Source organism: Glandiceps talaboti, chromosome 12, assembly GCF_964340395.1.
Source record: "Glandiceps talaboti chromosome 12, keGlaTala1.1, whole genome shotgun sequence".
Taxonomy (NCBI): domain Eukaryota; kingdom Metazoa; phylum Hemichordata; class Enteropneusta; family Spengelidae; genus Glandiceps; species Glandiceps talaboti.
The window spans coordinates 1460366-1486683 of NC_135560.1; the positions used below are offsets into that span (position 1 = coordinate 1460366).

The following is a 26318-nucleotide window of genomic DNA, read 5'->3' on the forward strand; positions in this document are numbered from 1 at the left end:
GGAATGGCCTATTGCATGTGTCCAATAGATAAAGCTAGATTTTTCATTTGCATAATTAATACTAGTTGGTAATTAGGTATATCCAAAGTATACAAACTTCAGAATTCTTATAGTTTGGCATGATTATTTGCCAATTTTGGGGTATATCAGCTTTGATAGCTATAGTATACAAACTTCAGATTTCTTATAGTTTGACATGATTATTTGCCAAGTTTGGGGTATATCAGCTTTGATAGCTATAGTATACAAACTTCAGATTTCTTATAGTTTGACATGATTATTTGCCAAGTTTGGGGTATATCAGCTTTGATAGCTATAGTATACAAACTTCAGATTTCTTATAGTTTGACATGATTATTTGCCAAGTTTGGGGTATATCAGCTTTGATAGCTATAGTATACAAACTTCAGATTTCTTATAGTTTGACATGATTATTTGCCAATTTTGGGGTATATCAGCTTTGATAGCTATAGTATACAAACTTCAGATTTCTTATAGTTTGACATGATTATTTGCCAATTTTGGGGTATATCAGCTTTGATAGCTATAGTATACAAACTTCAGATTTCTTATAGTTTGACATGATTATTTGCCAATTTTGGGGTATATCAGCTTTGATAGCTATAGTATACAAACTTCAGATTTCTTATAGTTTGACATGATTATTTGCCAAGTTTGGGGTATATCAGCTTTGATAGCTATAGTATACAAACTTCAGATTTCTTATAGTTTGACATGATTATTTGCCAATTTTGGGGTATATCAGCTTTGATAGCTATAGTATACAAACTTCACATTTCTTATAGTTTGACATGATTATTTGCCAAGTTTGGGGTATATCAGCTTTGATAGCTATAGTATACAAACTTCAGATTTCTTATAGTTTGACATGATTATTTGCCAATTTTGGGGTATATCAGCTTTGATAGCTATAGTATACAAACTTCACATTTCTTATAGTTTGACATGATTATTTGCCAATTTTGGGGTATATCAGCTTCGATAGCTATAGCTAAGAATTTTGCACTCCCACAATTATTGTGTTCAGGTACGAAAATCTAATGATTTAGCCCTTACAGAATACATTCAGTTTAAATCTGGATATATTTGATATGCAACTTACAGGGAACTTGATCTCCATTGGTTGTTTTTGATATATCATTTTCATCCATCTCCTCTGTCAACGCAATGTGTTCCTCCAATTCTCTGATCACTCTCATACAAAGTTTTGGATTAAAATGAAAGAAAATCTTCCCTCCATCAATAGTCAAGTTTTTATGTTGATGATCCAGTTCAAAGAGATGTTGCAAATTCTGGTTGTCAAGAACGTACAGGGAATATATGCTGTTAAGAAGAAAAAATCCACATTTTAGTTCAACATGATACACTCCTTGTATGTGAAACATGCAAGATTCACTTTTGAAGCAGTCCCCATTGCCCTCCCCATTGCCATGGATACTTTACAGTGCATTGCCATACATGGATACTTTACAGTGCATTGTCATGCATGGATACTTTACAGTGCATTGCCATGCATGGATACTTTACAGTACATTGCCATGCATGGATACTTTAGAGTGTATTGTCATGCAAGGATACTTTACAGTACATTGCCATGCATGGATACTTTACAGTACATTGCCATGGATACTTTACAGCGCATTGCCATGCATGGATACTTTACAGTGCATTGTCATGCATGTATACTTTACAGTGCATTGCCATGCATGGATACTTTACAGTGCATTGCCATGCATGGATACTTTACAGTGCATTGCCATGCATGGATACTTTACAGTACATTGCCATGCATGGATACTTTACAGTACATTGCCATGGATACTTTACAGTGCATTGTCATGCATGGATACTTTACAGTACATTGCATGCATGGATACTTTACAGTACATTGCATGCATGGATACTTTACAGTGCATTGCCATGCATGGATACTTTACAGTGCATTGCCATGCATGGATACTTTACAGTACATTGCCATGGATACTTCACAGTGCATTGTCATGCATGGATACTTTACAGTGCATTGTCATGCATGTATACTTTACAGTGCATTGCCATGCATGGATACTTTACAGTGCATTGTCATGCATGGATACTTTACAGTGCATTGTCATGCATGGATACTTTACAGTGCATTGTTATGCATGGACACTTTACAGTGCATTGTCATGCATGTATACTTTACAGTGCATTGCCATGCATGGATACTTTACAGTGCATTGTTATGCATGGACACTTTACAGTGCATTGTCATGCATGGATAGTTTACAGTGCATTGTCATGCATGGATACTTTACAGTGCATTGTCATGCATGGATAGTTTACAGTGCATTGTCATGCATGGATACTTTACAGTGCATTGCCATGCATGGATACTTTACAGTGCATTGTCATGCATGGACACTTTACAGTGCATTGTCATGCATGGATAGTTTACAGTGCATTGTCATGCATGGATACTTTACAGTGCATTGCCATGCATGGATAGTTTACAGTGCATTGCCATGCATGGATACGTTACAGTGCATTGCCATGCATGGATACTTTACAGTGCATTGCCATGCATGGATACTTTACAGTACATTGCCATGCATGGATACTTTACAGTGCATTGTCATGCATGGATACTTTACAGTGCATTGCCATGCATGGATACTTTACAGTGCATTGTCATGCATGTATACTTTACAGTGCATTGTCATGCATGTATACTTTACAGTGCATTGCCATGCATGGATACTTTACAGTGCATTGTCATGCATGGATACTTTACAGTGCATTGCCATGGATACTTTACAGTGCATTGCCATGCATGGATACTTTACAGTGCATTGCCATGCATGGATACTTTACAGTGCATTGCCATGCATGGATACCTTACAGTGCATTGCCATGCATGGATACTTTACAGTGCATTGCCATGGATACGTTACAGTGCATTGCCATGGATACTTTATCACATCTTGTGTACAAACTTATAATGCTAATTTGGGGTACCATTACATGGAGGAAATGATGTGTTCACAAACAAAGAAGCAAAAACAATAAATACCATCAATCTCACTGTAGCACAACTGTAGTTGGCTGTTGGTATGGGTGTGGTCTTGTTGCTAGGCATATTTACATACATTTTTGGAATCTTTATTTATTTGTCTACCTTTTCCAGTTTTATCCTTGCAATATAAACCATCATTTAGCCATTGCTATGGGTGTGGTCCTGTTGCTAGGCATATTTGCATGCATTTTTGAATATTCAGTCATTTACCTACCCATCCCTGTTGTCATAGTTCTAATATGCATAATCATTTCACTGTTGCTAAGGGTGTGGTCATGGTTGCTAGGACCAATTGTGTCAAAATGTTTTAACTATAACTGCAGAATAACACCCCCCCCCCCTCCCCATTCAATGTGCAGTTTCAATGTTTGACAAAAATTGAGATTTTTAGACCTAATTTGCATATCTCCTATGGGATCCCCAGATACATCTCCATTAAATTTCAGCTCAATATGCTCAAAAATTTTGAATTATACATTTTTGACCAAACAGACACATTTTTATACCTTATTTGAATATCACTGATAGGATCATCATCATACTATGAACAATTCTTAATCTAAACACCCCTAAGAATATTCCTACCGCATTTCTGCCCAATCTGCTTATTAGTTTAGGAATTAAGAGATTTTTGACCAAATGTACACATTTTTATACTAATTTGCATATCACCTATGGAATCACTAGGTCATGAAAAATTCCTAAACTAACCATCCCCGAGAACATTCCCAGCAAATTTCAGGCCAATCTGCCCAGTAGTTTTGGAGGTGAAGTTTTTTGACCAAAATTCATGCATTTTTTTAAACCCAAAATGCACATCTCTGATGCGATCATTTTCATTCGAACAAATTTCCATCTACACACCCAAAGTAATGTCCCCACCAAATACCAAGGCAATCGGTCAGGTGGTTTTTGACTTTAAGTCTTAAGTTTGAACACACACACACACACACACACACACGCACACACACAGAGACATTTCACGATCAGTTCAGTTGTGCTAAATAATGGGCTATGCTACATGATATGCGTGTACAATTCATAAACTCAGAGGAAGTCACCTGAGGTTGGAAAACTTACATGTATGTAACCCTAAATTAAATGGGAGACTGTAGTATATGCTTTTCATGTCTCTTGTGATTTCATTGCTTATTCTTACTCCACGTTGCTAGAGTGTTCTTGTGACCTTATTTGGCTAGAGTAGTAGTATACATGTACAATGTGTCTGTGATAGGGAATAACTGACTTGATTTTGATAATTGACTTTTAAGTTAAGATCAAGTTCAAAGGTCAAGGTTTTAAAAGAAACCTTCCACTTGATAATATAGGGGTAGACAATTAATTGGAGTACATGTACCTACATATTAAAGTTTTAGAGTTATGCGGTTTTTTTACCTTAAAAATGGCCACGCTTCGGTCAAATTAGCATATCTTGAAAAAAAAAGTAATGTGCATGTGTCCCGATGTCACCTTTGTGCCAGGTTTGATTGAAATTGGATATTGCATGTCAGAGAAATTATGTGTTATGGATGGATGGATGGATGGATGCAATAGTAATAACTGCAATAGCTGCTCTTTTGGGGGCTTAAAAATAAAGACTACTTACCCATTAAATTTTGTATTACCCCTAATTCGCTTGAGATTCTTCAAGAAAGTAAATGATACAAGCGAATATGTATGGCTGACTTCAACGAAACCCGTCACTTCTTCTATTAGGTTCAAATTGTTTTCTAACTCTGCCACAATGTTCGCTGTAACAAGAATAATGTAGATTTTTAAATATAACACTTTTTAACAACATATTCAAGGCCCTATGCAATGCAATATACTATAGCCTACCTAAGAATGCTTACACTTGAAGATCAGCTGTGCCTCACACCCCTATACCAGCTAATTTGCATAACCTGTGAAGTTCACCACAGCAAACAAGAGGATTACATGTAACATATATATCTGTACACTTTTAAACCAATTCAAACAATTTCAAATTTCATTAACCCTTGTGATACCGCGTTGTCGATGTCTGAACTAACTTCCACATTCTAGGCCACGTCACTGATATCAACGACAACAGAGTAATTTGCATATGCTGTCAATAAAGTGACGTTGTAATGGGTTATCGTTGTCCCACCCTTATGCCCATAATAAGTAATGATGTACACGATGTTATCTTATTAAATATTAAATTATTCAGGCGGGAAACAGTCACATGACCATGTCTAGTACTTACTTCCTCCATGGACTATAATCTTTATACAATAAATGACCCTGTCTCGTACTTACTTCCTCCTTGGACTATAATCTTTATACAATAAATGACCCTGTCTAGTACTTACTTCCTCCATGGACTATAATCTTTATACAATAAATGACCATGTCTAGTACTTACTTCCTCCATGGACTATAATCTTTATACAATAAATGACCATGTCTAGTACTTACTTCCTCCATTGACTATAATCTTTATACAATAAATGACCCTGTCTAGTACTTACTTCCTCCATGGACTATAATCTTTATACAACAAGCCATTGAGAATGACATAGTCCCCGCTATGATTGGGTTTTAAGGAATTAGCACTACTCTGATCACGCAACAACACTTGTGAACCTAAATCAAACAGACTTAGATATGTTGTGTCTGCTTGTCGGACATGGAACATGCCTACAACAAGAAAGGATTGTTCGGGTATGGGGGATCATATCAATATGAAAATGGATATGCAAATGTATGTCATAGAACACTGTCCTAATACCAACTCTGAATGAGATCTGTTCAAGCATGTCTGAGTTATGGCTTTGGACATGGAAAATTCACAAACAAAATGGCTGCCAGGCAGCCATATTGGATCGTATCATGACGAAAATGGATATGCACATGTATGTCATAGAACACTGTCCTAATACCAACTTCGAATGAGATCTGTTCAAGCATGTCTGAGTTATGGCTTTGGACATGGAAAATTTGCAAACAAAATGGCTGCCAGGCAGCCATATTGGATCGTATCACAATGAAAATGGATATGCACATGTATGTCATAGAACACTGTCCTAATACCAACTTTGAATGAGATCTGTTCAAGCATGTCTGAGTTATGGCTTTGGACATGGAAAATTTGCAAACAAAATGGCTGCCAGGCAGCCATATTGGATTGTATCACAATGAAAATGGATATGCACATGTATGTCATAGAACACTGTCCTAATACCAACTTTAAATGAGATCTGTTCAAGCATGTCTAAGTTATGGCTTTGGACATGAAAATTCACAAACAAAATGGCTGCCAGGCGGCCATATTGGATCGTATCATGACAACAATGAATATGCACATATATGCCATAGAACACTGTCCTAATACCAACTCTGAATGAGATCTGTGTGAGCATGTCTGAGTTATGGCTTTGGACATGGAAAATTCACAAACAAAATGGCTGCCAGGCAGCCATATTGGATCGTATCATGACGAAAATGGATATGCACATGTATGTCATAGAACACTGTCCTAATACCAACTTCGAATGAGATCTGTTCAAGCATGTCTGAGTTATGGCTTTGGACATGGAAAATTTGCAAACAAAATGGCTGCCAGGCAGCCATATTGGATCGTATCACAATGAAAATGGATATGCACATGTATGTCATAGAACACTGTCCTAATACCAACTTTGAATGAGATCTGTTCAAGCATGTCTGAGTTATGGCTTTGGACATGGAAAATTTGCAAACAAAATGGCTGCCAGGCAGCCATATTGGATTGTATCACAATGAAAATGGATATGCACATGTATGTCATAGAACACTGTCCTAATACCAACTTTAAATGAGATCTGTTCAAGCATGTCTAAGTTATGGCTTTGGACATGAAAATTCACAAACAAAATGGCTGCCAGGCGGCCATATTGGATCGTATCATGACAACAATGAATATGCACATATATGCCATAGAACACTGTCCTAATACCAACTCTGAATGAGATCTGTGTGAGCATGTCTGAGTTATGGCTTTAGACAGGGAAAATTCGCAAACAAAATGGCTGCTAGGCGGCCATATTGGATCGTATCATAAAACAAATTGACGTGCATATGTATGCCATAGCATGTTGCCCCTGTACCAAGTTTGAAAAAAATCGGTACAGGCATCTCCAAGAAACGGCTGCGGACGGACGGACGGACGCACGGACGGACAGACGGAACCCAATCCATAAGTCCCCGTTCCGGACTTCGTCCGCGGGGACTAATAAATGACCATGTCTAGTACTTACTTCCTCCATGGACTATAATCTTTATACAATAAATGACCCTGTCTAGTACTTACTTCCTCCATGGACTATAATCTTTATACAATAAATGACCCTGTCTAGTACTTACTTCCTCCATGGACTATAATCTTTATACAATAAATGACCATGTCTAGTACTTACTTCCTCCATGGACTATAATCTTTATACAATAAATGACCCTGTCTAGTACTTACTTTCTCCATGGACTATAATCTTTATACAATAAATGACCCTGTCTAGTACTTACTTCCTCCATGGACTATAATCTTTATACAATAAATGACCATGTCTAGTACTTACTTTCTCCATGGACTATAATCTTTATACAATAAATGACCCTGTCTAGTACTTACTTCCTCCATGGACTATAATCTGTATACAATAAATGACCATGTCTAGTACTTACTTCCTCCATGGACTATAATCTTTATACAATAAATGACCCTGTCTAGTACTTACTTCCTCCATGGACTATAATCCTCAGATCACCATCAATAATAGTACATCCATGTAATTCCTCAGCTCTACCAACGGAGTCTACTGTGACACCACCACATACTGCAAATACAAACAAGCCTTCATAAAGGACACAACCTCAAACCGGTTTGTTGTTTGTCAAAGTTGTTCAGACAATTGAAGTTTGACCTTGAAAATGAAGGTCATGTTGAAAAGTCTGTCTGAATAGTAATCATACATGTACTTCTAACAATGTGGGTGTATATATTTCAATGATGTCTCACAGGATGAAACTTTCTAATGTATTGAAGAATGTAATAATTTGACCTTGAACGTGAAGGTCAATCTCAAAACTTTAAAATCCAGCTTGAAAGTTGACCTCTATAAATACAGGTGTAGACACTTGAATGGTCTCTCTAGATACAAAACCCATAATTTGTTGACTAATTTGCTCCTTGACCTTGAATGTGGAGGTCAAAGTGAAAGGTAAGCTAAGGTATAGTATAAAAATACAGCCAAAGGCGTTGTAGCACAACTGTACAGTTTTTAAAAGTGTTTATCCATATGCTAGTCCATGCTAACAATAGGCGTTCATTTGCTGAATGACTATCCAGTTGCCTATCAAACCATGTTGCTATCTTTGCAATATACGCGATCATTTGGCTGTTGCTATGGGTGTGGTCATGTTGCTAGATATATTTGCATACATTTTTGAATGTTTTTGTTCACTTGTGTATGAATTCCTGATATTATCTTTGCAATATACGTGATCATTTGTCTGTTGCTATGGGTGTGGTCTTGTTGCTAGTCACATTTGCATACATTTTAAAATGTTTATTCATTTGTCTTTGAATTCCTGTTATCTTTGCAATATGAGTGATTATTTGGCTGTTGCTATGAGCGTGGTCTTGTTGCTAGGCAAATTTACATACATTTTTTGAATGTTTATTCAATTGTCTATTAATCCCGGTTACTTTCGCAATATGCGATCATTTGGCTGTTGCTATGGGCTTGGTATTATTGCTAGGGATATTTGCATACATTTTTGAATGTTTATTCACTTGCCTACCAGATGATGTTATTTAACCAAAATACTGCCATTTGGTTGTTGCTAAGGGCGTGGTCATGGTTGCTAGGGCCAATTTTGACAAAATGTTTTGAAGAAAATCTGCATAATAACACTTTAACACTTTCACCACCAAAGGCCTCATGGGATTGTTTGTTCTCCACCAGCTCCCTCACTAACATAGGGCGAGAGTGAGTGTGGTGTAATCAAATTGATATAAAAATACTTACAGTTGCTCATTTTTGAAAAACAAGGTAACATTTCAATGGAAAATAAATTGTCTACATCATACTTGCAAATACATAAAGTCAAATGCCACACACACAACTGAAATATGGATTAAAGTATTAAAATATTAATAAAACAAGTCATTGAGAATGACATGGTCCCCGCTATGATTGGGTTTTAAGGAACTGGCAGTTTATGTTGTCATTTTCTTTATATCACTACTCTGATCACGCAACAACACTTGTGAACCTAAATCAAACAGATTTAGATATGTTGTGTCTGCTTGTTGGACATGGAACATGCCTACAGCAATAAAGGATGGGTCGGGTATGGGGGATCGTATCACGACGAAAATGGATATGCACATGTATGTCATAGAACACTGTCCTAATACCAACTTTGAATGAGATCTGTTCAAGCATGTCTGAGTTATGCCTTTGGACATGGAAAATTAGCAAACAAAATGGTAGCCAGGCAGCCATATTGGATCGTATCATGAAACAAATTGACTTGCATATGTCTGCTATTGTATGTTGCCCCTGTACCAAGTTTGAAAAAAATCAGTCCAGGCATCTCCAAGAAACGGATCTGGACGGACAGACGCACAGACAGACGGAACCCAATCCATAAGTCCCCGTCCCAGACTTCGTCCGGCAGGGACTAACAAACATGAGTTGTTTATTCATTGACATATCACAAATAAACACAATATTTATGTTACAAACAAAATTCAAAATACTAACATTTATGTTCCTACAAAACTTCTGTATACTGGTTAAATGGTCAAAATTGGTGAAAATTTGGCAGAAATTGTCATTTTCAGTCATATTAAATTTGAATGAAAATAATTAATGGCTCACTACTAATCCGTTTATGATGCTACAGCAAGTCCCCACCAGCAGTGAAAATGTACTAAAATATCTGAATTCGTCGCCTCAACACCTTCTGAAAAGTGAGCTTCTGTAAATATATTTCAATATTTGACAAGAAGCCAAAAAATTATCTCAAAATTTATTCACTAAATTGGTAAAAAATGACCATAAATCGATAGTATCGGTGCCAAAATCGAATGGGCAAAGTGGCACTATTTGCCGTCATGCATACCTATCAATGGAAATACGCAGCTAGCCATTTGAACGTATGCCACGGAAATATGATCATTTCACAGACTACACCGAGTTTCCACAGCCACCTACTAATAGTCAATAATGCCATCCAAGTCGAAATTAAATACAAATTTTCACGAACAGAGCCGTTATTTACATCGTAAACGATGTTCGGGGAGACAATTTTGACTGCAGTCATGTTGAAATTTGAATTTGACCCCAAAAAAACACGCTAAAAATCCGATCGGAAAATCGTCAGATCGTGCGTAATCTACCCTCCACTGACCAGTATAAATTGAACTTGTATAAGTATTATTCATTATTGAACATTGCCACAAAGAAATATGACCACAATAATTCTTTATATCGGTAAAAATTGGCCCCACAGCCATAGCATGGATGTAGGTTACGAGTCAACAAGCTACACATTTTGCCGACTTTCAATACGGCGCCCGTAAATTCCCCGGGAGATCAGTCGAACTTAGCAGTACTTTTGATACTTGTACTGTACCCATGACCAACTACATGTATTCAACGATGTATTTCTGGTGAAATTCTGTGGACATTTCTTTGGACAGTTGACAAATTTACATCGTAGGATTGAAATTCGTTTTTGCTAGTGAAAAACGCACAAAAAAATTATGATCGCTCGTCATTTGGATCGTACTTAAAAACCGTTCACTTCCATGTGTTCAAAATGGCAGGCGAGATAAACAAGGCTAATACACATGTGTGGAACTAGTTATGGCAGCATGTTTTGCAGCAATAGCTGCCGTTGAATGGTATTACGGCGGAGTAGGTGAATAAATTTTGGCGGCCCTGCTGTAGCGGGAATCGGTGGGCGTCATAGAGCGTTCCCGCTGTAGCGGGAATCGGTGGTGAAAGGGTTAAGAAACATCTCAACAACTTTCAGTCTCACTGACCAAGTACTTTTTGAGATATAAGTTTTTGACCAAAAATGACAAAAATTCTGTATACGGGTTAAATGGTCAAAATCAGCGAAAATTTGGCAGAAAATGTTATTTTCAGTCGTATTAAATTTGAACGAAAATAATTAACGAGATATAAATGAGATATAAGTTTTGGACCAAATATGAACATTTTTACACCTAATTTACATATCACTCATGACATCATTGTATCCTTAATATTTCTTCATCTACACATGCCCAGATGCATCCCCATTAAATTTCAGCCCAATCTGTTCACTTGTTTTGGAACTATATATTTTTGACCAAAAGGACACATTTTTAGACCCAATTTGAATATCACTGATGGGATCATCATGTCATGAACACTTCTTAATATAAACACCCCTAAGAATGGCTCCCACCAAATTTCAGCCTAATCTGCTAAGTAATTTTGGAATTATAGATTTTTGACCGAAAAGACACATTTTAGCTCTAATTTTCATATTTTTTAACCAACCCAAATTATACATTGGTGGTAAGATCATTTTGATTTGAACAATTTCCTAACTACACAGCCAAGGTAATATATCCACCAAACATTATGGCAACAGGTCCAGTGGTTTTTGACTATAAGTTGTTTACACACACACACACACATATCCACACAAACAGACACTTAGCCATGCCTTAGCACTACTGAACCGTATCAGTTCAGTTGTGCTAAAAATGTTGACGGACAGAAGACAGACAATGACAGAGAATCAACCTAACCCTTAAGCTCCACCCAACTGTCACTGACAGTGGAGCTCACTAGAATCCAGTGAGATATATATCATGGTTGAAAGAACTAGAATACAGAGAGATATCACAGTCGAGAGAACTAGAATACAGTGAGATATGGTTGATAGAACTAGAATACAGAGAGATATCATGGTTGAAAGAATTAGAATACAGTGAGATACGGTTGATAGAACTAGAATACAGTGAGATATCACAGTTGAGAGAACTAGAATACAGTGATATATGGTTGATAGAACTAGAAACAATGAGATATCACAGTTGAGAGAACTAGAATACAGTGAGATATCACAGTTGAGAGAACTAGAATACAGTGAGATATCATGGTTGAAAGAACTAGAATCCAGTGATATATCACAGTTGAGAGAACTAGAATACAGTGAGATATCACAGTTGATACAACAAGAATACAGTGAATGCCAGATCAGGGCAGACTGTTGTGGTATAAATCATTTACCTTTTGGACATGGTCCATCACAAGGCTGACATAGTATAGGATGTGTAGAATTAGAGGTGTATCCATTAGGGCAATCCTCTAAGCACTGGTTGTCAAATAACTTCCATTCTTTGGGACATTCATCTCTGGTAATACAACGCCGATTACGGTACTAGAAAAGAAAAGAAAAAAATAGCACCAATTGCATTGTAGCACAACTGTATTTGGTTGTTGATATGGGTGTGGTCTTGATGCTAGGCATATTTGCTTACATTTCTTGAGTGTTTGCTTGCATATTAATCTGTTATCTTTACAATATACACCATCAATTGACTGTTGCTATGGGTGTGGTCTTGTTGCTAAGCATATTTGCATACATTTCTGTCATCTTTATTCATTCCTCTACCCTTCCCCAATTTTCAACTTTACAATATAAACCTACCTGATGTCGTTATTTGAGCAAAATACACTGCCATTTGGTTGTTGCTATGGGTGTGGTCTTGGTTGCCAGGGCCAAAATGTTTTACAGAAAATCTGTAGAATAACACTTCTAGTAATATCTCACCAAGTTTTAGTCTCATTGACAAAGTACTTTCTGAGATTTAAGTTTTTGACCAAAATTCACATTTTTACACCTAATTTGCATATCACTCATAAGAGCATTATATGCTTAATATTTCTTCATCTATACATCCCCAGATGCATCCCCATCTAATTTCAGACCAATCTGCTTAGTAGTTTTGGAATTAAAGACTTTTGACCAAAAAGACACATTTTTAGCCCTAATTTGCATATAACTAATGGAATCATCATGTCATGAACAAATCTAAATGAACACGCCCCTAAGAACATTCCCACCAAATTTCAGCCCAATCTGCCCAGTAGTTTTGGAGTTTAAGTTTTTCGACAAAATATCACATTTTTTTATATCAAGGAAATTGGATATACGGGGTAGTTCCTTGGTCTTGTCTTAAAACTGACCCAAGTCAGTTCACATATGACTGAATAATGGCTCATGACAAATCAAAATATAGCTCTAAGTCGGCTAAATTGCATCATATTCCAAAGCAAATTGACGTGCATCTATAAGTCACAGTTCATTATCCATTCACTAAGTTTAGAAGAAATTAGTCAATGAATGTCCAAGAAATGGCTCTGAACGCACGAACTGACGGAGCCCAATCTATAAGCCCCCCGTCTCGGACTACGTCCACTCTGGTACTAACAAAGTGCATATGTCCTATAAAGTTTGTTGATGCAACTTACAGTATTAATTAATGAATAATTTGCATAATTAATTATTTTCAGTAATTAGGCTATATCTTAAGACTGCATACTTCAATTTCAATACAATTCAGTACATATGTTAATCATCGCAAATCACACATGTCCTATAAAATCTGTTGATGTAGTTTAGTTTCAATGAAAAATTTGCATAAAGAATGATTTTGGGTCTTTAGGCTGTATCTTAATAAAGGAAGCCTCAAATTTCATATACTTTGGTACATATATCAACCATAACAATGCGCACATGAGATTTCTTGTTGTAGCTTTTACTTTTAATGAGTAATTTGCATTATAACAAGTCATTGAGAATTACATAGTCCCCACTATGATTGGGTTTTAAGGAATTATCACTACTCTGATCACGCAACAACACTTGTGAACCTAAATCAAACAGACTTAGATATGTTGTGTCTGCTTGTTGGACATGGAACATGCCTACAACAATAAAGGATGGGTCTGGTATGGGGGATTGTATCACGACGAAAATGGATATGCACATGTATGTCATAGAACACTGTCCTAATACCAACTTTGAATATTCAAGCATGTCTGAGTTATGGCTTTGGACATGGAAAATTCACAAACAAAATGGCTGCTAGGATGCCATATTGGATCGTATCATGACAACAAATGGATATGCACATGTATGTCATAGAACACTGTCCTAATACCAACTTTGAATGAGATCTGTTCAAGCATGTCTGAGTTATGGCTTTGGACATGGAAAATTCGCAAACAAAATGGCTGCCAGGCAGCCATATTGGAAAATATCACGATGAAAATGGATATGCACATGTATGTCATAGAACACTGTCCTAATACCATCTTTGAATGAGATCTGTTCAAGCATGTCTGAGTTATGGCTTTAGACAGGGAAAATTTGCAAACAAAATGGTAGTCTATCAGCTAGCCCTCGGATGTTCTTCCGATAAAATACGACACACAGCCGAACAACGCTATCGAGGATGGAACATCCGAGGTCTAGCGAATGTCATCAGGATATAAATAACTGCCAATCCGAGAACCGCATTAGCGACAAGCACAAACAGAGGACAATAGCTAAATTTTCATGCATATTCATCTTAAAAATAACCACCAATGCGTTAACTAAAATGTGTGAATGACAACGTCACACTCATCAAACACACACTCATCAAACACAATTACCATAAACTGATAAGACATAGTAATAACATAAATGTGTTTGTCAACACCTGCATGCAGAGATTGAATATATTAAAGTATATATATGCATATATAGCCCAACCCACCACTTATCGTAATCTCAATGGAATGTCCGGTCTGAAAATGACATTCGCTAGACTGTTCGGGCAAGCCCTCACATGCTAACTTCGTTCGCTTATAGTTATAGCATCGAAAGAAAGCCCGAACGTCTAGCAGCAAGACTAACAAAATGGCTGCTAGGCGGCCATATTGGATCGTATCATGAAACAAATTGACGTGCATATGTATGACATTGTATGTTACCCCTGTACCAAGTTTGAAAAAAATCGGTCCAGGCATCTCGAAGAAACAGCTGCGGACGGACGGACAGACGGACGCACAGACAGACGGAACCCAATCCATAAGTCCCCGTCCCGGAGACTAACAATCTTCAGCAACTGAGCTATATCTGGAATACATACTTCACATTCCATATAATTGATCACATACATCAACCATGAGAAAACACATATCTTCTAAAGCCTGTTGGAATAGTTTTTAATATTAATGTGTAATTTGCATAATTAATTATTTTTGGTAACTAGGCTATATCTCAAGAATGCAAACTTCAAATTTCATTTAATTTGATACATTCATCAACCATAAAAATCATATGTTTTGATGTAGTTGCTTGTTTAGTTTTTAATTGCAATATGTTATTTCCATACGTAATTATTTCGCTAATTCGGCAATCTTTAGAACTCAAACTTTAAATTTCAGATAATTTAGTAAATATATTTATGCTAAAGACGTGTATGCTTCATTTAAAGGTTGATGACGTAACTTATAAGCTAAATGGTTAATTTGCATAATGAATGATTATTTTTTATAGACAATATGTTAACTATGTAAGTTTCAAACTACATACAGTTTTGTGCCATTAATTTTCCAATTAAGTGGTACGTACATCATGTATAATAGCGATAGTTCAGAGGTTTGCATTCCAACAATGTGTGTAGGCCCACAAATCTACGGTTTTGCCCTTATGGGAGGCATTCTGTTTAAATCTGGTTATACCTAATGTGCATATCACTGATGGGATCATCATGTCATGAACAATTCTTAATTTAAACACCTCTAAGAATGTTTTAACCAAATTTCACATCAATCTGCTGAGTACTTTTGGAGTTAAACTTGTTAAAGTTTTTTTAACCAAAAATCACATTTTTTTACCCAAATCACACACCGATAGTAACATCATTTTGATTTGAACAATTTCCCAACTTGACAGCCAAGGTAATACACTCACCAAATATCATGGCAATCAGTCAGGCGGTTTTTGACTGTAAGTTGTTTACACACACACACACACAAACACTCTGCCATGCCTATAGCACTACTGAACCTAATCAGTACAGTTGAGCTAAAAAAAAAAGTTAATTTCAAACCCTGACTGTATAATGTGTAGTTTATCCTTTCCTTTCATCTAAGAATAGGTGTACTTACTGCATAAGTGCCCGGTGGACATTCCTCTACACAGTGGCCGCTATAAACATAGTTGCGGCATGCAACACATTTATCGGTACCTACGCCATGACAGCCACCAACACACTCACCACTACAGGTACATTTTCCATTGCGACAATTATCCTGACATGCTTGAGGACACACTGCAAACAATAGAAAGTTATGCATGTTATAACTTGACATTATGTTAGGGACGTTTGCACAAGGTCATACAAGCTCAATAAGCAAACATCGTTTATTTAGGGGGAGGGGGGTCTGGCATCAATAGTGTTTTTTTAAGGCTGGGGAACATAGGTAAACTGATGGGGAACTATGGCAACAAGATTGTGTGCAGTGAAACTAAACAATTAGTTGAAATGAAACAGATAATTATAAATCATTAAATGGTGCCAATTTTTTGCAAAAGGTCTTCAAGGGTTATAAGTTTATCACAGTTTGTGGTGGTGGTGGTGGTGGTGGTGGTGTCCCAGGGGAAACACATACACCCACTCAGTCTAATCCCTGAATAATGAGTGAACATTAACAGGTCACTATCTTTCTCAGTAAACAATGATTATCTTCTGAAGACAAACAGCAAATATTTCACATCAACACCTTGACTGTGACCTCTAAATCATAGGACTTCACCTGGTGGTGGCAGTCCCCGGAATGGTGGATACCCATGCTTGTTAGCGCCATTTCAAATGTACCCCTTTCCCCAGAATATTTCAATGAAAAACACCCCCTTTTTTTCATTGAATCTGGGAGAAAATCATTGCAAAAAACACCTCATTATTTCTGAAATACGGAAGGCTTTACTTGTCCCCGGGCCTTCATCAGGAAGTTTCTTCCGAGATAAATAGTAGTAAAAGGGCATCTATTCTCGGAGGGTGACCTGAAAAAGTACCCCTTTTCACGATTCCATGGACCTAGATGGCCTACGAAAAACACCCTCTTTTCCGTGATATTTCTAACAAGCAAATGTACCAGCTTAGTCTGGTACTGACACCACCGGGGACTTCATGACTATACTTGAAAGCCAGCTCTGAAGATAACAAGCCATTGAGAATGACATAGTCCCCGCTATGATAGGGTTTTAAGGAATTATCACTACTCTGATCACGCAACAACACTTGTGAACCTAAATCAAACGATTTAGATATGTTGTGTCTGCTTGTTGGACATGGAACATGCCTACAACAATAAAGGATGGGTCGGGTATGGGGGATTGTATCACGACGAAAATGGGTATGCACATGTATGTCATAGAACACTGTCCTAATACCAACTTTGAATGAGATCTGTTCAAGCATATCTGAGTTATGGCTTTGGACATAGAAAAATTACAAACAAAATGGCTGCCAGGAGGCCATATTGGATCGTATCACAACAACAATGAATATGCACATGTATGTCATAGAACACTGTCCTAATACCAACTTTGAATGAGATCTGTTCAAGCATGTCTGAGTTACGGCTTTGGACATGGAAAATTCGCAAACAAAATGGCTGCCAGGCAGCCATATTGGATCGTATCACAACAACAATGAATATGCACATGTATGTCATAGAACACTGTCCTAATGCCAACTTTGAATGAGATCTGTTCATGCATGTCTGAGTTATGGCTTTGGACATGGGAAATTCGAAAACAAAATGGCTGCCAGGCAGCCATATTGGATCGTATCACGATGAAAATGGATATGCACATGTATGTCATAGAACACTGTCCTAATACCAACTTTGAATGATATCTGTTCAAACATGTCTGAGTTATGGCTTTGGACATGGAAAATTCACAAACAAAATGGCTGCCAGGCAGCCATATTGGATAGTATCACGATGAAAATGGATATGCACATGTATGTCATAGAACACTGTCCTAATACCAACTTTGAATGAGATCTGTTCAAACATGTCTGAGTTATGGCTTTGGACATGGAAAATTCACAAACAAAATGGCTGCTAGGTGGCCATATTGGATCGTATCTTGACAACAATGAATATGCACATGTATGTCATAGAACACTGTGCTAATACCAACATTGAATGAGATCTGTTCAAGCATGTCTGAGTTATGGCTTTAGACAGGGAACATTTGCAAACAAAATTGGCTGCTAGGGGGCCATATTGGATCGTATCATGAAACAAATTGATGTGCATATGTATGCCATTGTATGTTGCCCCTGTACCAAGTTTGAAAGAAATCGGTCCAGGCATCTCCAAGAAACGGCTGCGGACGGACGGACGGACGGACGGACGGAACCCAATCCATAAGTCCCCGTCCCGGACTTCGTCCGGCTGGGACTAATGACACCATTGACCTGTTGGATGACCACTAGACAGACAAAGTTGTTCCGCGTTCAGGTCACCATGCTGTACAAAGACAATTTGGGATGTGGTTTCAGATACACCTGTGAAAGTACATTTGAGATATGTCACCTAAACTAAATTTATGTTGACTGACATTGGTAATTGCCTTTGTAAAGAAATATTCAAAAAAAAAACATAACTTAGTAACTAAAATCTGTAGCATGACCTTCATCAGTGTTTCCATTATTTTTTTTCCATTGCGTACTGCGTAGACCCCATGAAATTGCGTACAGCGTGAAAAAATATGTGGGTGGTTTAGATTCGGTTCAAAGTAAATCGGTTTGGAACAGGTTTAGCTTAAAACCGATTTAAGTTGAATTGGTTCAATGTCCATTACCATCGGCTGCAACGCCATGCATTTGAGGTCAACTCTCAAGTCTTGAAGACAGCATGGTTTGATCCGTTTATTGAAAAAAAGACCGATCGTCAAAAATAATTATTCAGCAATGGTTTTAGTTATTTTGGAGAGATTTATACATTTTTTTACCTGAAGGACCTGAAAGCCGTCAAGGTCAATGCTCTTTGCTGTCATTGTGCAGTGCCTTAATAACCGAGTGTCAATATGATTATTATCAAAATTATTATTACTATATAATATTTCTTTATTTAATTATTTAAGTAACTTAACCTATCGGTCAGAATAGCTCCACTGTTCTTTTTATTTTTTATTTTGGTAACATGTAGAAGTGGTTCAGTTCTTCAGCTCTTCACTATGCAGTTTTGTTTTAGCGATGTAATAAAGTGGTTAGTGGTTTCATATGATGTCTCACTATAAAACACATTTTACACAGAAGTTGGTAATGTATTGTACTTTTATACCACAGTCACCATTTTATCAAAAAAAATCTACTGTTATGAAAAATTACACAAAATCTCAGAAAAATGATGACTGGGAAAATGCACACAAGAAAAAGAAAAAAAAGGATTTTTGAAGGTTGGCTATAAATAATTCCAGTGTCTTACAGCTTTAACCCTGGAAAATTTTAATGATGAATGAAATAAACTAGGGATCTGATATAATTTTGAGGCAATTCGAATTTCAATTTTCTAACAAATTTACCAAGTCAACAACTTGAACATTCAACTTGTAGTAGACATAACATCGTCTGATATTTTAATTTATGGAGTGTCTTGTGACCGGCGCCTGTCAGCAGACTCGGCCAATTTTTTTTTCATCATTCCATTGTGTTTAAACCTTGTACTTGACATTTCGCAATATTTATAATTCTCAAAAAAATACCTCAACATGCCTCACCTCGCTCGTACTCAAAGAAGTCCCGGTATGATCACTGACATGACTAGAGAGAACCTTTTCGGATTTACATGTCAAACGAGGAAAGATACGAAAAACATAATGCAAAGTCTGAAGCCAAATTAAAGTTGTAATTATTTTCATTATTTTTACTTGCCAAATAATTGCATTTTGGAAATGGCAAGACACGTTCATGTCGTTTACATGTAATTATAAACTGTCGGCCAATATAAACAAAGTTTGGTCAATTCACACAGTCCGCAGTGAGACTGCTCTTGCATAACTTCAACCGCATGCCTTGGCATACCTTTCTTTTGCGAGTTGTCTTCATTCTGGTTCAACGTCACTCCAAATTGCACGACAATATAGAATTAATCACAAGTTACATGTTATCTGAAAACACCAAACTTTTATAGTGGGTCTGAAGTGCAATTTTTAGTGAGTACTGTTGCATTGCTGCTTGCTGTGGAAAATCACTTGTTCAAACAAGGTTAGCTTCAGCTTCCGGGTCAAATCAGTCGTTTTCTACCGAAAATTCTTGAACGGACCGGACCGTTACACAACGATCCTACTAAATTTACTTGCCATAGTTATTTAAAACACATAAAAATCCACCTTTTTGTGATATTTGTAAACTTTCTGGTTCGTATTGAGGAAATTATGAGCGAAAAACCGGGTCGAAATTTCAGGGCCTCAAGTATGCGTCTCGAATTCGTCAGAAAATCGGTATTCCTAAATGTAATGCCAAAATGTATTTTGCTGCCACGAAAGAAGAGATGTCAGTTGAGGTTTAGACGTTTACAGTATCTAAAATGGTGGACTCTAGTGAAAGTTATGGTGAGTTGAAAATACCCAAAAATAAGGCCCGTGAGCAGCCACTCAAAGAGTAATGGTCGCGATCTGAAGGATAGATTAGATGCACACGATGCATGCAAATGAGGGTGTTGCGGACTGGCTGATTATGTAGAAGGGGTGCAGAATTTGGATTTGAAGTTTACAACCCTGTTTCGAACAAACACATGTCATTTGGGCGCACAATGCGTGGAATTATGACTGTAGCACATATTGCATTGCTTGTTTGACGTCAATAGTGTCTTTTGAAAAGTGGCAGTTTACTTAAAGTCTCGTGGACTGATTTCCAATATGGCGTCGGTCATAATGCTCATTAACATATTCATTTTTTCTTTAAATTACAAAAAAATAATCATCAAAAATAGAAAAGATGCGCTGACTTGAAATGAACAAATCTGACTAAGCTACCCTCTACGCATCAACACACCAGATATCAAAGCAATCTGACAAGTAGTATTTGAGGAGATGATGAAAATATCATTTTTGAAAAAAAATCATAAAAAATTGAAAACGGCACAGATCAACTTGGCATGAACAAATCTGAATAGCCTCCCCCCAGGGAACATGCACACCATATATCGAAGTACTCTGACTGTTACTTTTGGAGAAGATGATGAAAATAAAAAAAGTTTACGGACACCTATGATTCACTTATACTCTACTCTATAACAACCTATACCTAAAGCTACGCTTTCAGCTTTAGCTGACAGCGGAGCTAAAAATAAAAATAGATCAAATATTATAATCTAAGAGGTTTAATTTAGTTTGTAATTTGTCTTTCTATTCTCAATATGCTCAAATTCAGCTGATGAATCGGTGACTCAAATTCTACGACCAGTGATCCTATAGCTACAGCTGGATGATATGTTGTTTGGAATGGTTTTGCGTCTTCAATACGGCGTATGCGGTTATCGAACTTCCGGTTGTTTCGCAGGAAAGTATCGCGAGAGGGCGCACCATATCTGACAAAGTGAGGGCCAGAATTTTCGTCATGGCATCTAATAGTATGGCGATGTATGAAGCTGTCAACAAAATGGGAGTAAAAGAACTCCGTGCATTCATAAAAGAGCGGAAAATTACTACTTCTAAATCTACTAGATATCGCCAGAAATGCTGTCAACCTTGGTCTTGAAACACTAAAAAATGATAATTTTCTGAAAGAACGGAAGAGGAGACGAATAGTGGATGTCGGGCATCAGAAGATAGAACTAATCGACAGCGGAAACATTGAAAGTTGGACGGAGGACCTTCAAAATATACCCGATGTAGACATGATAAACATCTTTCTTTACCTTACTGGTGTCTGTTGCTGGACAAAAGAACGATTAGAAAATTACAAATCTGACAACAGCTTCCAATCTGATTAAAATCCGATGTAGATGTTGGCTAATCGTTCATTGCTATTTTACCTTCGTTATTATTTTGCCTGAATTGACCTTCTTGGTACATGTTTACATTTTTTAGCCTGCCTGATCGCCTCCTCTACGACCAGGCTAACAAATTTAAACATGTACCAAGAAGGTCGATTCAGGCAAAAACACGAAGGTAAAATAGCAATGAACGATTAGCCGACATCTACATCGGATTTTAATCAGATTGAACAGCTTCCAGCTACAGTCATCGCACTAGTTTCCCGGACAGCAATCGTTCATTGCTATTTTACCTTCGTTATTTTGCCTGAATTGACCTTCGTGGTACATGTTTACGTTTTTATCCTGATCGGTAGAGAAGGCGATCAAACATGTGCCACGAAGGTCAATTCAGGCCAAATAACGAAAGTAAAATAGCAATGAACGATTAGCCGACATCGATCTACACCGGATTTTAATCAGATTGGTTTTATACAAGCTGCAATAACTGTAGCGTATATTGTGATTTTGAGGGTTCTTTCCTCTGTTTTTGTACCTTTTTCCGTTCCGATGTTTGACTGGAAGCAATCGCTACAATTTCTCCAACGGTAACGCAAATGGACGAGGTCACACTGAAAACGTGAGTGAGATGTCAGTGTAGTACTGTGTACACTACCCGTTTCAAAATGTTACTTTTGGGTTTTCCTCACGGTCGAATTACAGGGCATGCCTTTTGAGGCGAGCGATCGCTCCGCTCGCCTACCACTCGCGCAAACTAAAATCCACGAGAGCGATTTTCCACTCACCTGGGCCCCAACGAACCTGTACAACAGCCTGATGTTATTTGATATCATTTTCAATATGTGGTTACCATAAAAATCAACGTTTATTCGGTAAAATTACGTGGTAGGAGCGTGGAACACTTCCATGTTCATAATCGTCGATCTCCAGCTGAAGTCAGCGCTGTCATTCATGACCTATATATGTATCTGAAATTTGCATTGCACTACCCTTATACGGGGAAAATAGTGACGTATTCGAAGCGGGACATGCATGATGTCATGGCATATCATGAATATTGATCAGCTCAGTATGCGTGGAGATTTCAACTTTCGAATCATTGCAAATTGTGCAATTACGATTGATACAATGACTATTTGTAGTTCTCATTTTCAGCAATCCATCGATGAGTTTTTAGTTTTAAATTCCGATCGGCCTAGTTTTGTTAGAACGGGGTTTTTGGACACCATCCGGCATCCGGCATCCTACGTGAATGTCTCCTCCGGAACATGAACAACAACTGCGATTTATAGTAGCTACACAAAGTACATGCCCAGAGTTCTGACAATAGCTTGGCGATGTTTTGGAGGGCATTGATATGAAAGAATGACAATAAAATAAGATCAATTATTTTACAAAATAAAAATAAAAATAAGCTGTCGATATTTTTCCCACCTTATCTTATTATTCTCGTGCAGTTTTCAGAGAAATTCCCGGGTTTTTATTTCATAATCTCCAACACGCAGTTTCATTGTTTTTGTCCGATGATCTATTCAACTGCCGACCACGTCTGTTTTACCTCCATGACTTTATCGACTGCTGTAACATATAAAATATTTGCTCGAATTTTCGCCTTGTGATTTCTAAAACAAGCGACCTATCGGTCAGAATAGCTCCGCTGTTTTTTTTTTTAATTTAATTTTTTATTTTGGTGACATGTAGAAGTGGTTCAGGTCTTCAGCTCTTCACTATGCAGTTTTGTTTTAGCGATGCAATAAAGTGGTTAGTGGTTTCATATGATGTCTCACTATAAAACACATTTTACACAGAAGTTGGTAATGTATTGTACTTTTATACCATAGTCACCATTTTATGACAAAGATCTACTGTTATGAAAAATTGCACAAAATCTCAGAAAAAAATGACTGGGAAATGCACACAAGAAAAAGAAAAAAAGAGGATTTTGAGGTTGGCTATAAATAATTCCAGTGTCTTACAGCTGTAACCCTGGAAAATTTTAATGATGAATGAAATAAACTAGGGATCTAAAATAATTTTGAGGCAATTTGAATTTCAATTTTCTAACAAATTTACAAAGTTAACAACATTCAACTTGTACTAGTTGTGGTAGATATATATAGGGAAGAAATGTATTAATCGCCATCTTAGTTTCCGTACGGCGACAATCTCAAGTACCCGGAAGAGAGTCATTCTCAGCCATACGTTACAGTGGTAACACTCGTTCATGTTCGGTTACCTTTCACAAAGAAAACACAACGAAATGGTTGAAATGATCTTTTTTTTTAAATTTCTTTTCATCACAACAACAAAATCTGCGTGATCAAAAGTGTTGTAAACTAAACCAGAAAGAATTATCGGACTGGCTAAACTTCCCGATGAACTGGAGTAAGGTCCTACTACTTCCAAGTAAGCCTCGATAGTACTATAGTACGTGAGAAAATCGTCTCAAACTAGCGATACAACTTTCAAAATATAACTTGACATGTCTTCATTTGTTAGAGTTATACAATTCAAGACGGGTTTTCACTCGAAAACAACAATTCTGTGAATAATGACACTCTGAACGCAGAGATTTCTCGGATGATGTTACCACTGTAACGTATGGCTGACAACGACTTGCTTCCGGGTTAGTCCCTCGTGCATACGGGTGGATTGTCGGCGATTAATACATACATCGTCTGATATTTTAATTCACAGTGTTTCTTGTGACCGGCGCCTGTCAGCAGACTCTGCCATTTTTTTCATCATTCCATTGTATTTAAACCTTGTACTTGACATTTCGCAATATTTATAATTCTCAACAAAATACCTCAACATGCCTCACTTCGCTCGTACTCAAAGCAGCCCCGCGCAGTATGATCACTGACACTGATGACATGATGAGAGAGAACCTTTTCGGATTTACATGTAAAACGGGGAAAGATACGCAAAACATAATGCAAAGTCTGAAGCCAAATTAAAGTTGTAATTATTTTAATTATATTTACTTGCCAAATATTTGCATTTTGGAAAGGCAAGACACGTTCATGTCGTTTAACTTTACATGTGAACTGTCGGCCATAACTTCAACCGCATGCCTGGCATGCCCTTCCTTACGCGTTACGCAAGTTGTCTGAATTCTGGTTCACTGTCATTCCAAATTGCACGACAATATAGAATTAACCACAAGTTACATGTTATCTGAAAACATCACACTTTTATAGTGGGTCTGAAGTGTGATTTTAGTGAGTACCAAGAACGTCCTGTGATACTCAAGATACTTGCTGTGGAAAATCGCTCGGTCAAATGAGGTCACCTACAGCTTCTGGTCGAATCAGGATAGAGTATGCAAATGAGGATGTTGCGGACTGGCTGATTATGTAGAAGGGTGCAGAATTGGATTTGAAGTTTACAACCCTGTTTCGAACAAACGCTTGTCATTTGGGCGCCCAATGCGTAGAATTATGACTATAACACATATTACATTGCTTGTTTGACGTCAATAGTGTCTTTTGAAAAGTGGCAGTTTACTTAAAGTCTCGTCGACTGATTTCCAATATGGCGTCGGTCATTATGCTCATTAACATATTCATTTTTTTTTCAAATTACAAAAAAAAAATCATACAAAATAAAAATGAGGATGTGCTGACTTGAAATTAACAAATCTGAGTAAGCTACCCCCTGCGCATCAACACGCCAGATATCAAAGCAATCTAATAAGAGGTTTTCAAGGAGTTGATGAAAATGACATTTTATGAAAAAAAATCATAAAAAATTGAAAATGGCACAGATCAACTTGGCATGAACAAATCTGAATAGCCTCCCCCCAGGGAACATGCACACCAAATATCGAAGAATTCCGACTGTCACTTCCGGAGTAGATAGTAAAAATATAAAAGTTTGACGGACACCTATGATTCACTCTACTCTCTATACCTCAATACCCACCTATACCTAAAGCTACGCTTTCAGCTTTCGCTGACAGCGGAGCTAACAAAGTAGGTCTGCTGCTCAGACGTGAACGGATCTAGCTACTTTAGTCGGCGACACCGGTCGTCGGATCCATGTGCAGGTACTAGGTGGGGTTACGTGCATGCGTGTTTTATTGTCTCGGATCGAGTGAATGGTTACAAATTAGCAAGCAATTTAACGTCAACGTCAAAGCTCAACATCAGGAG

General features: G+C 37.3%; 1 protein-coding gene across 1 annotated transcript in view; it reads right to left on the reverse strand.

Moving 5' to 3' along the window:
- LOC144443278 (insulin-like peptide receptor) overlaps positions 1–26318 on the reverse strand; it is a 120012-nt gene that overhangs the window by 81189 nt on the left and 12505 nt on the right. Inside the window, exons 3-7 of the mRNA XM_078132716.1 lie at positions 16315–16478; positions 12379–12529; positions 7816–7914; positions 4683–4827; positions 1124–1344 (exon numbers count right to left, since the gene is read on the reverse strand). Of these exons, the coding sequence (XP_077988842.1) occupies positions 1124–1344; positions 4683–4827; positions 7816–7914; positions 12379–12529; positions 16315–16478 (780 nt within the window). The remainder of the gene's footprint in view (positions 1–1123; positions 1345–4682; positions 4828–7815; positions 7915–12378; positions 12530–16314; positions 16479–26318) is intronic.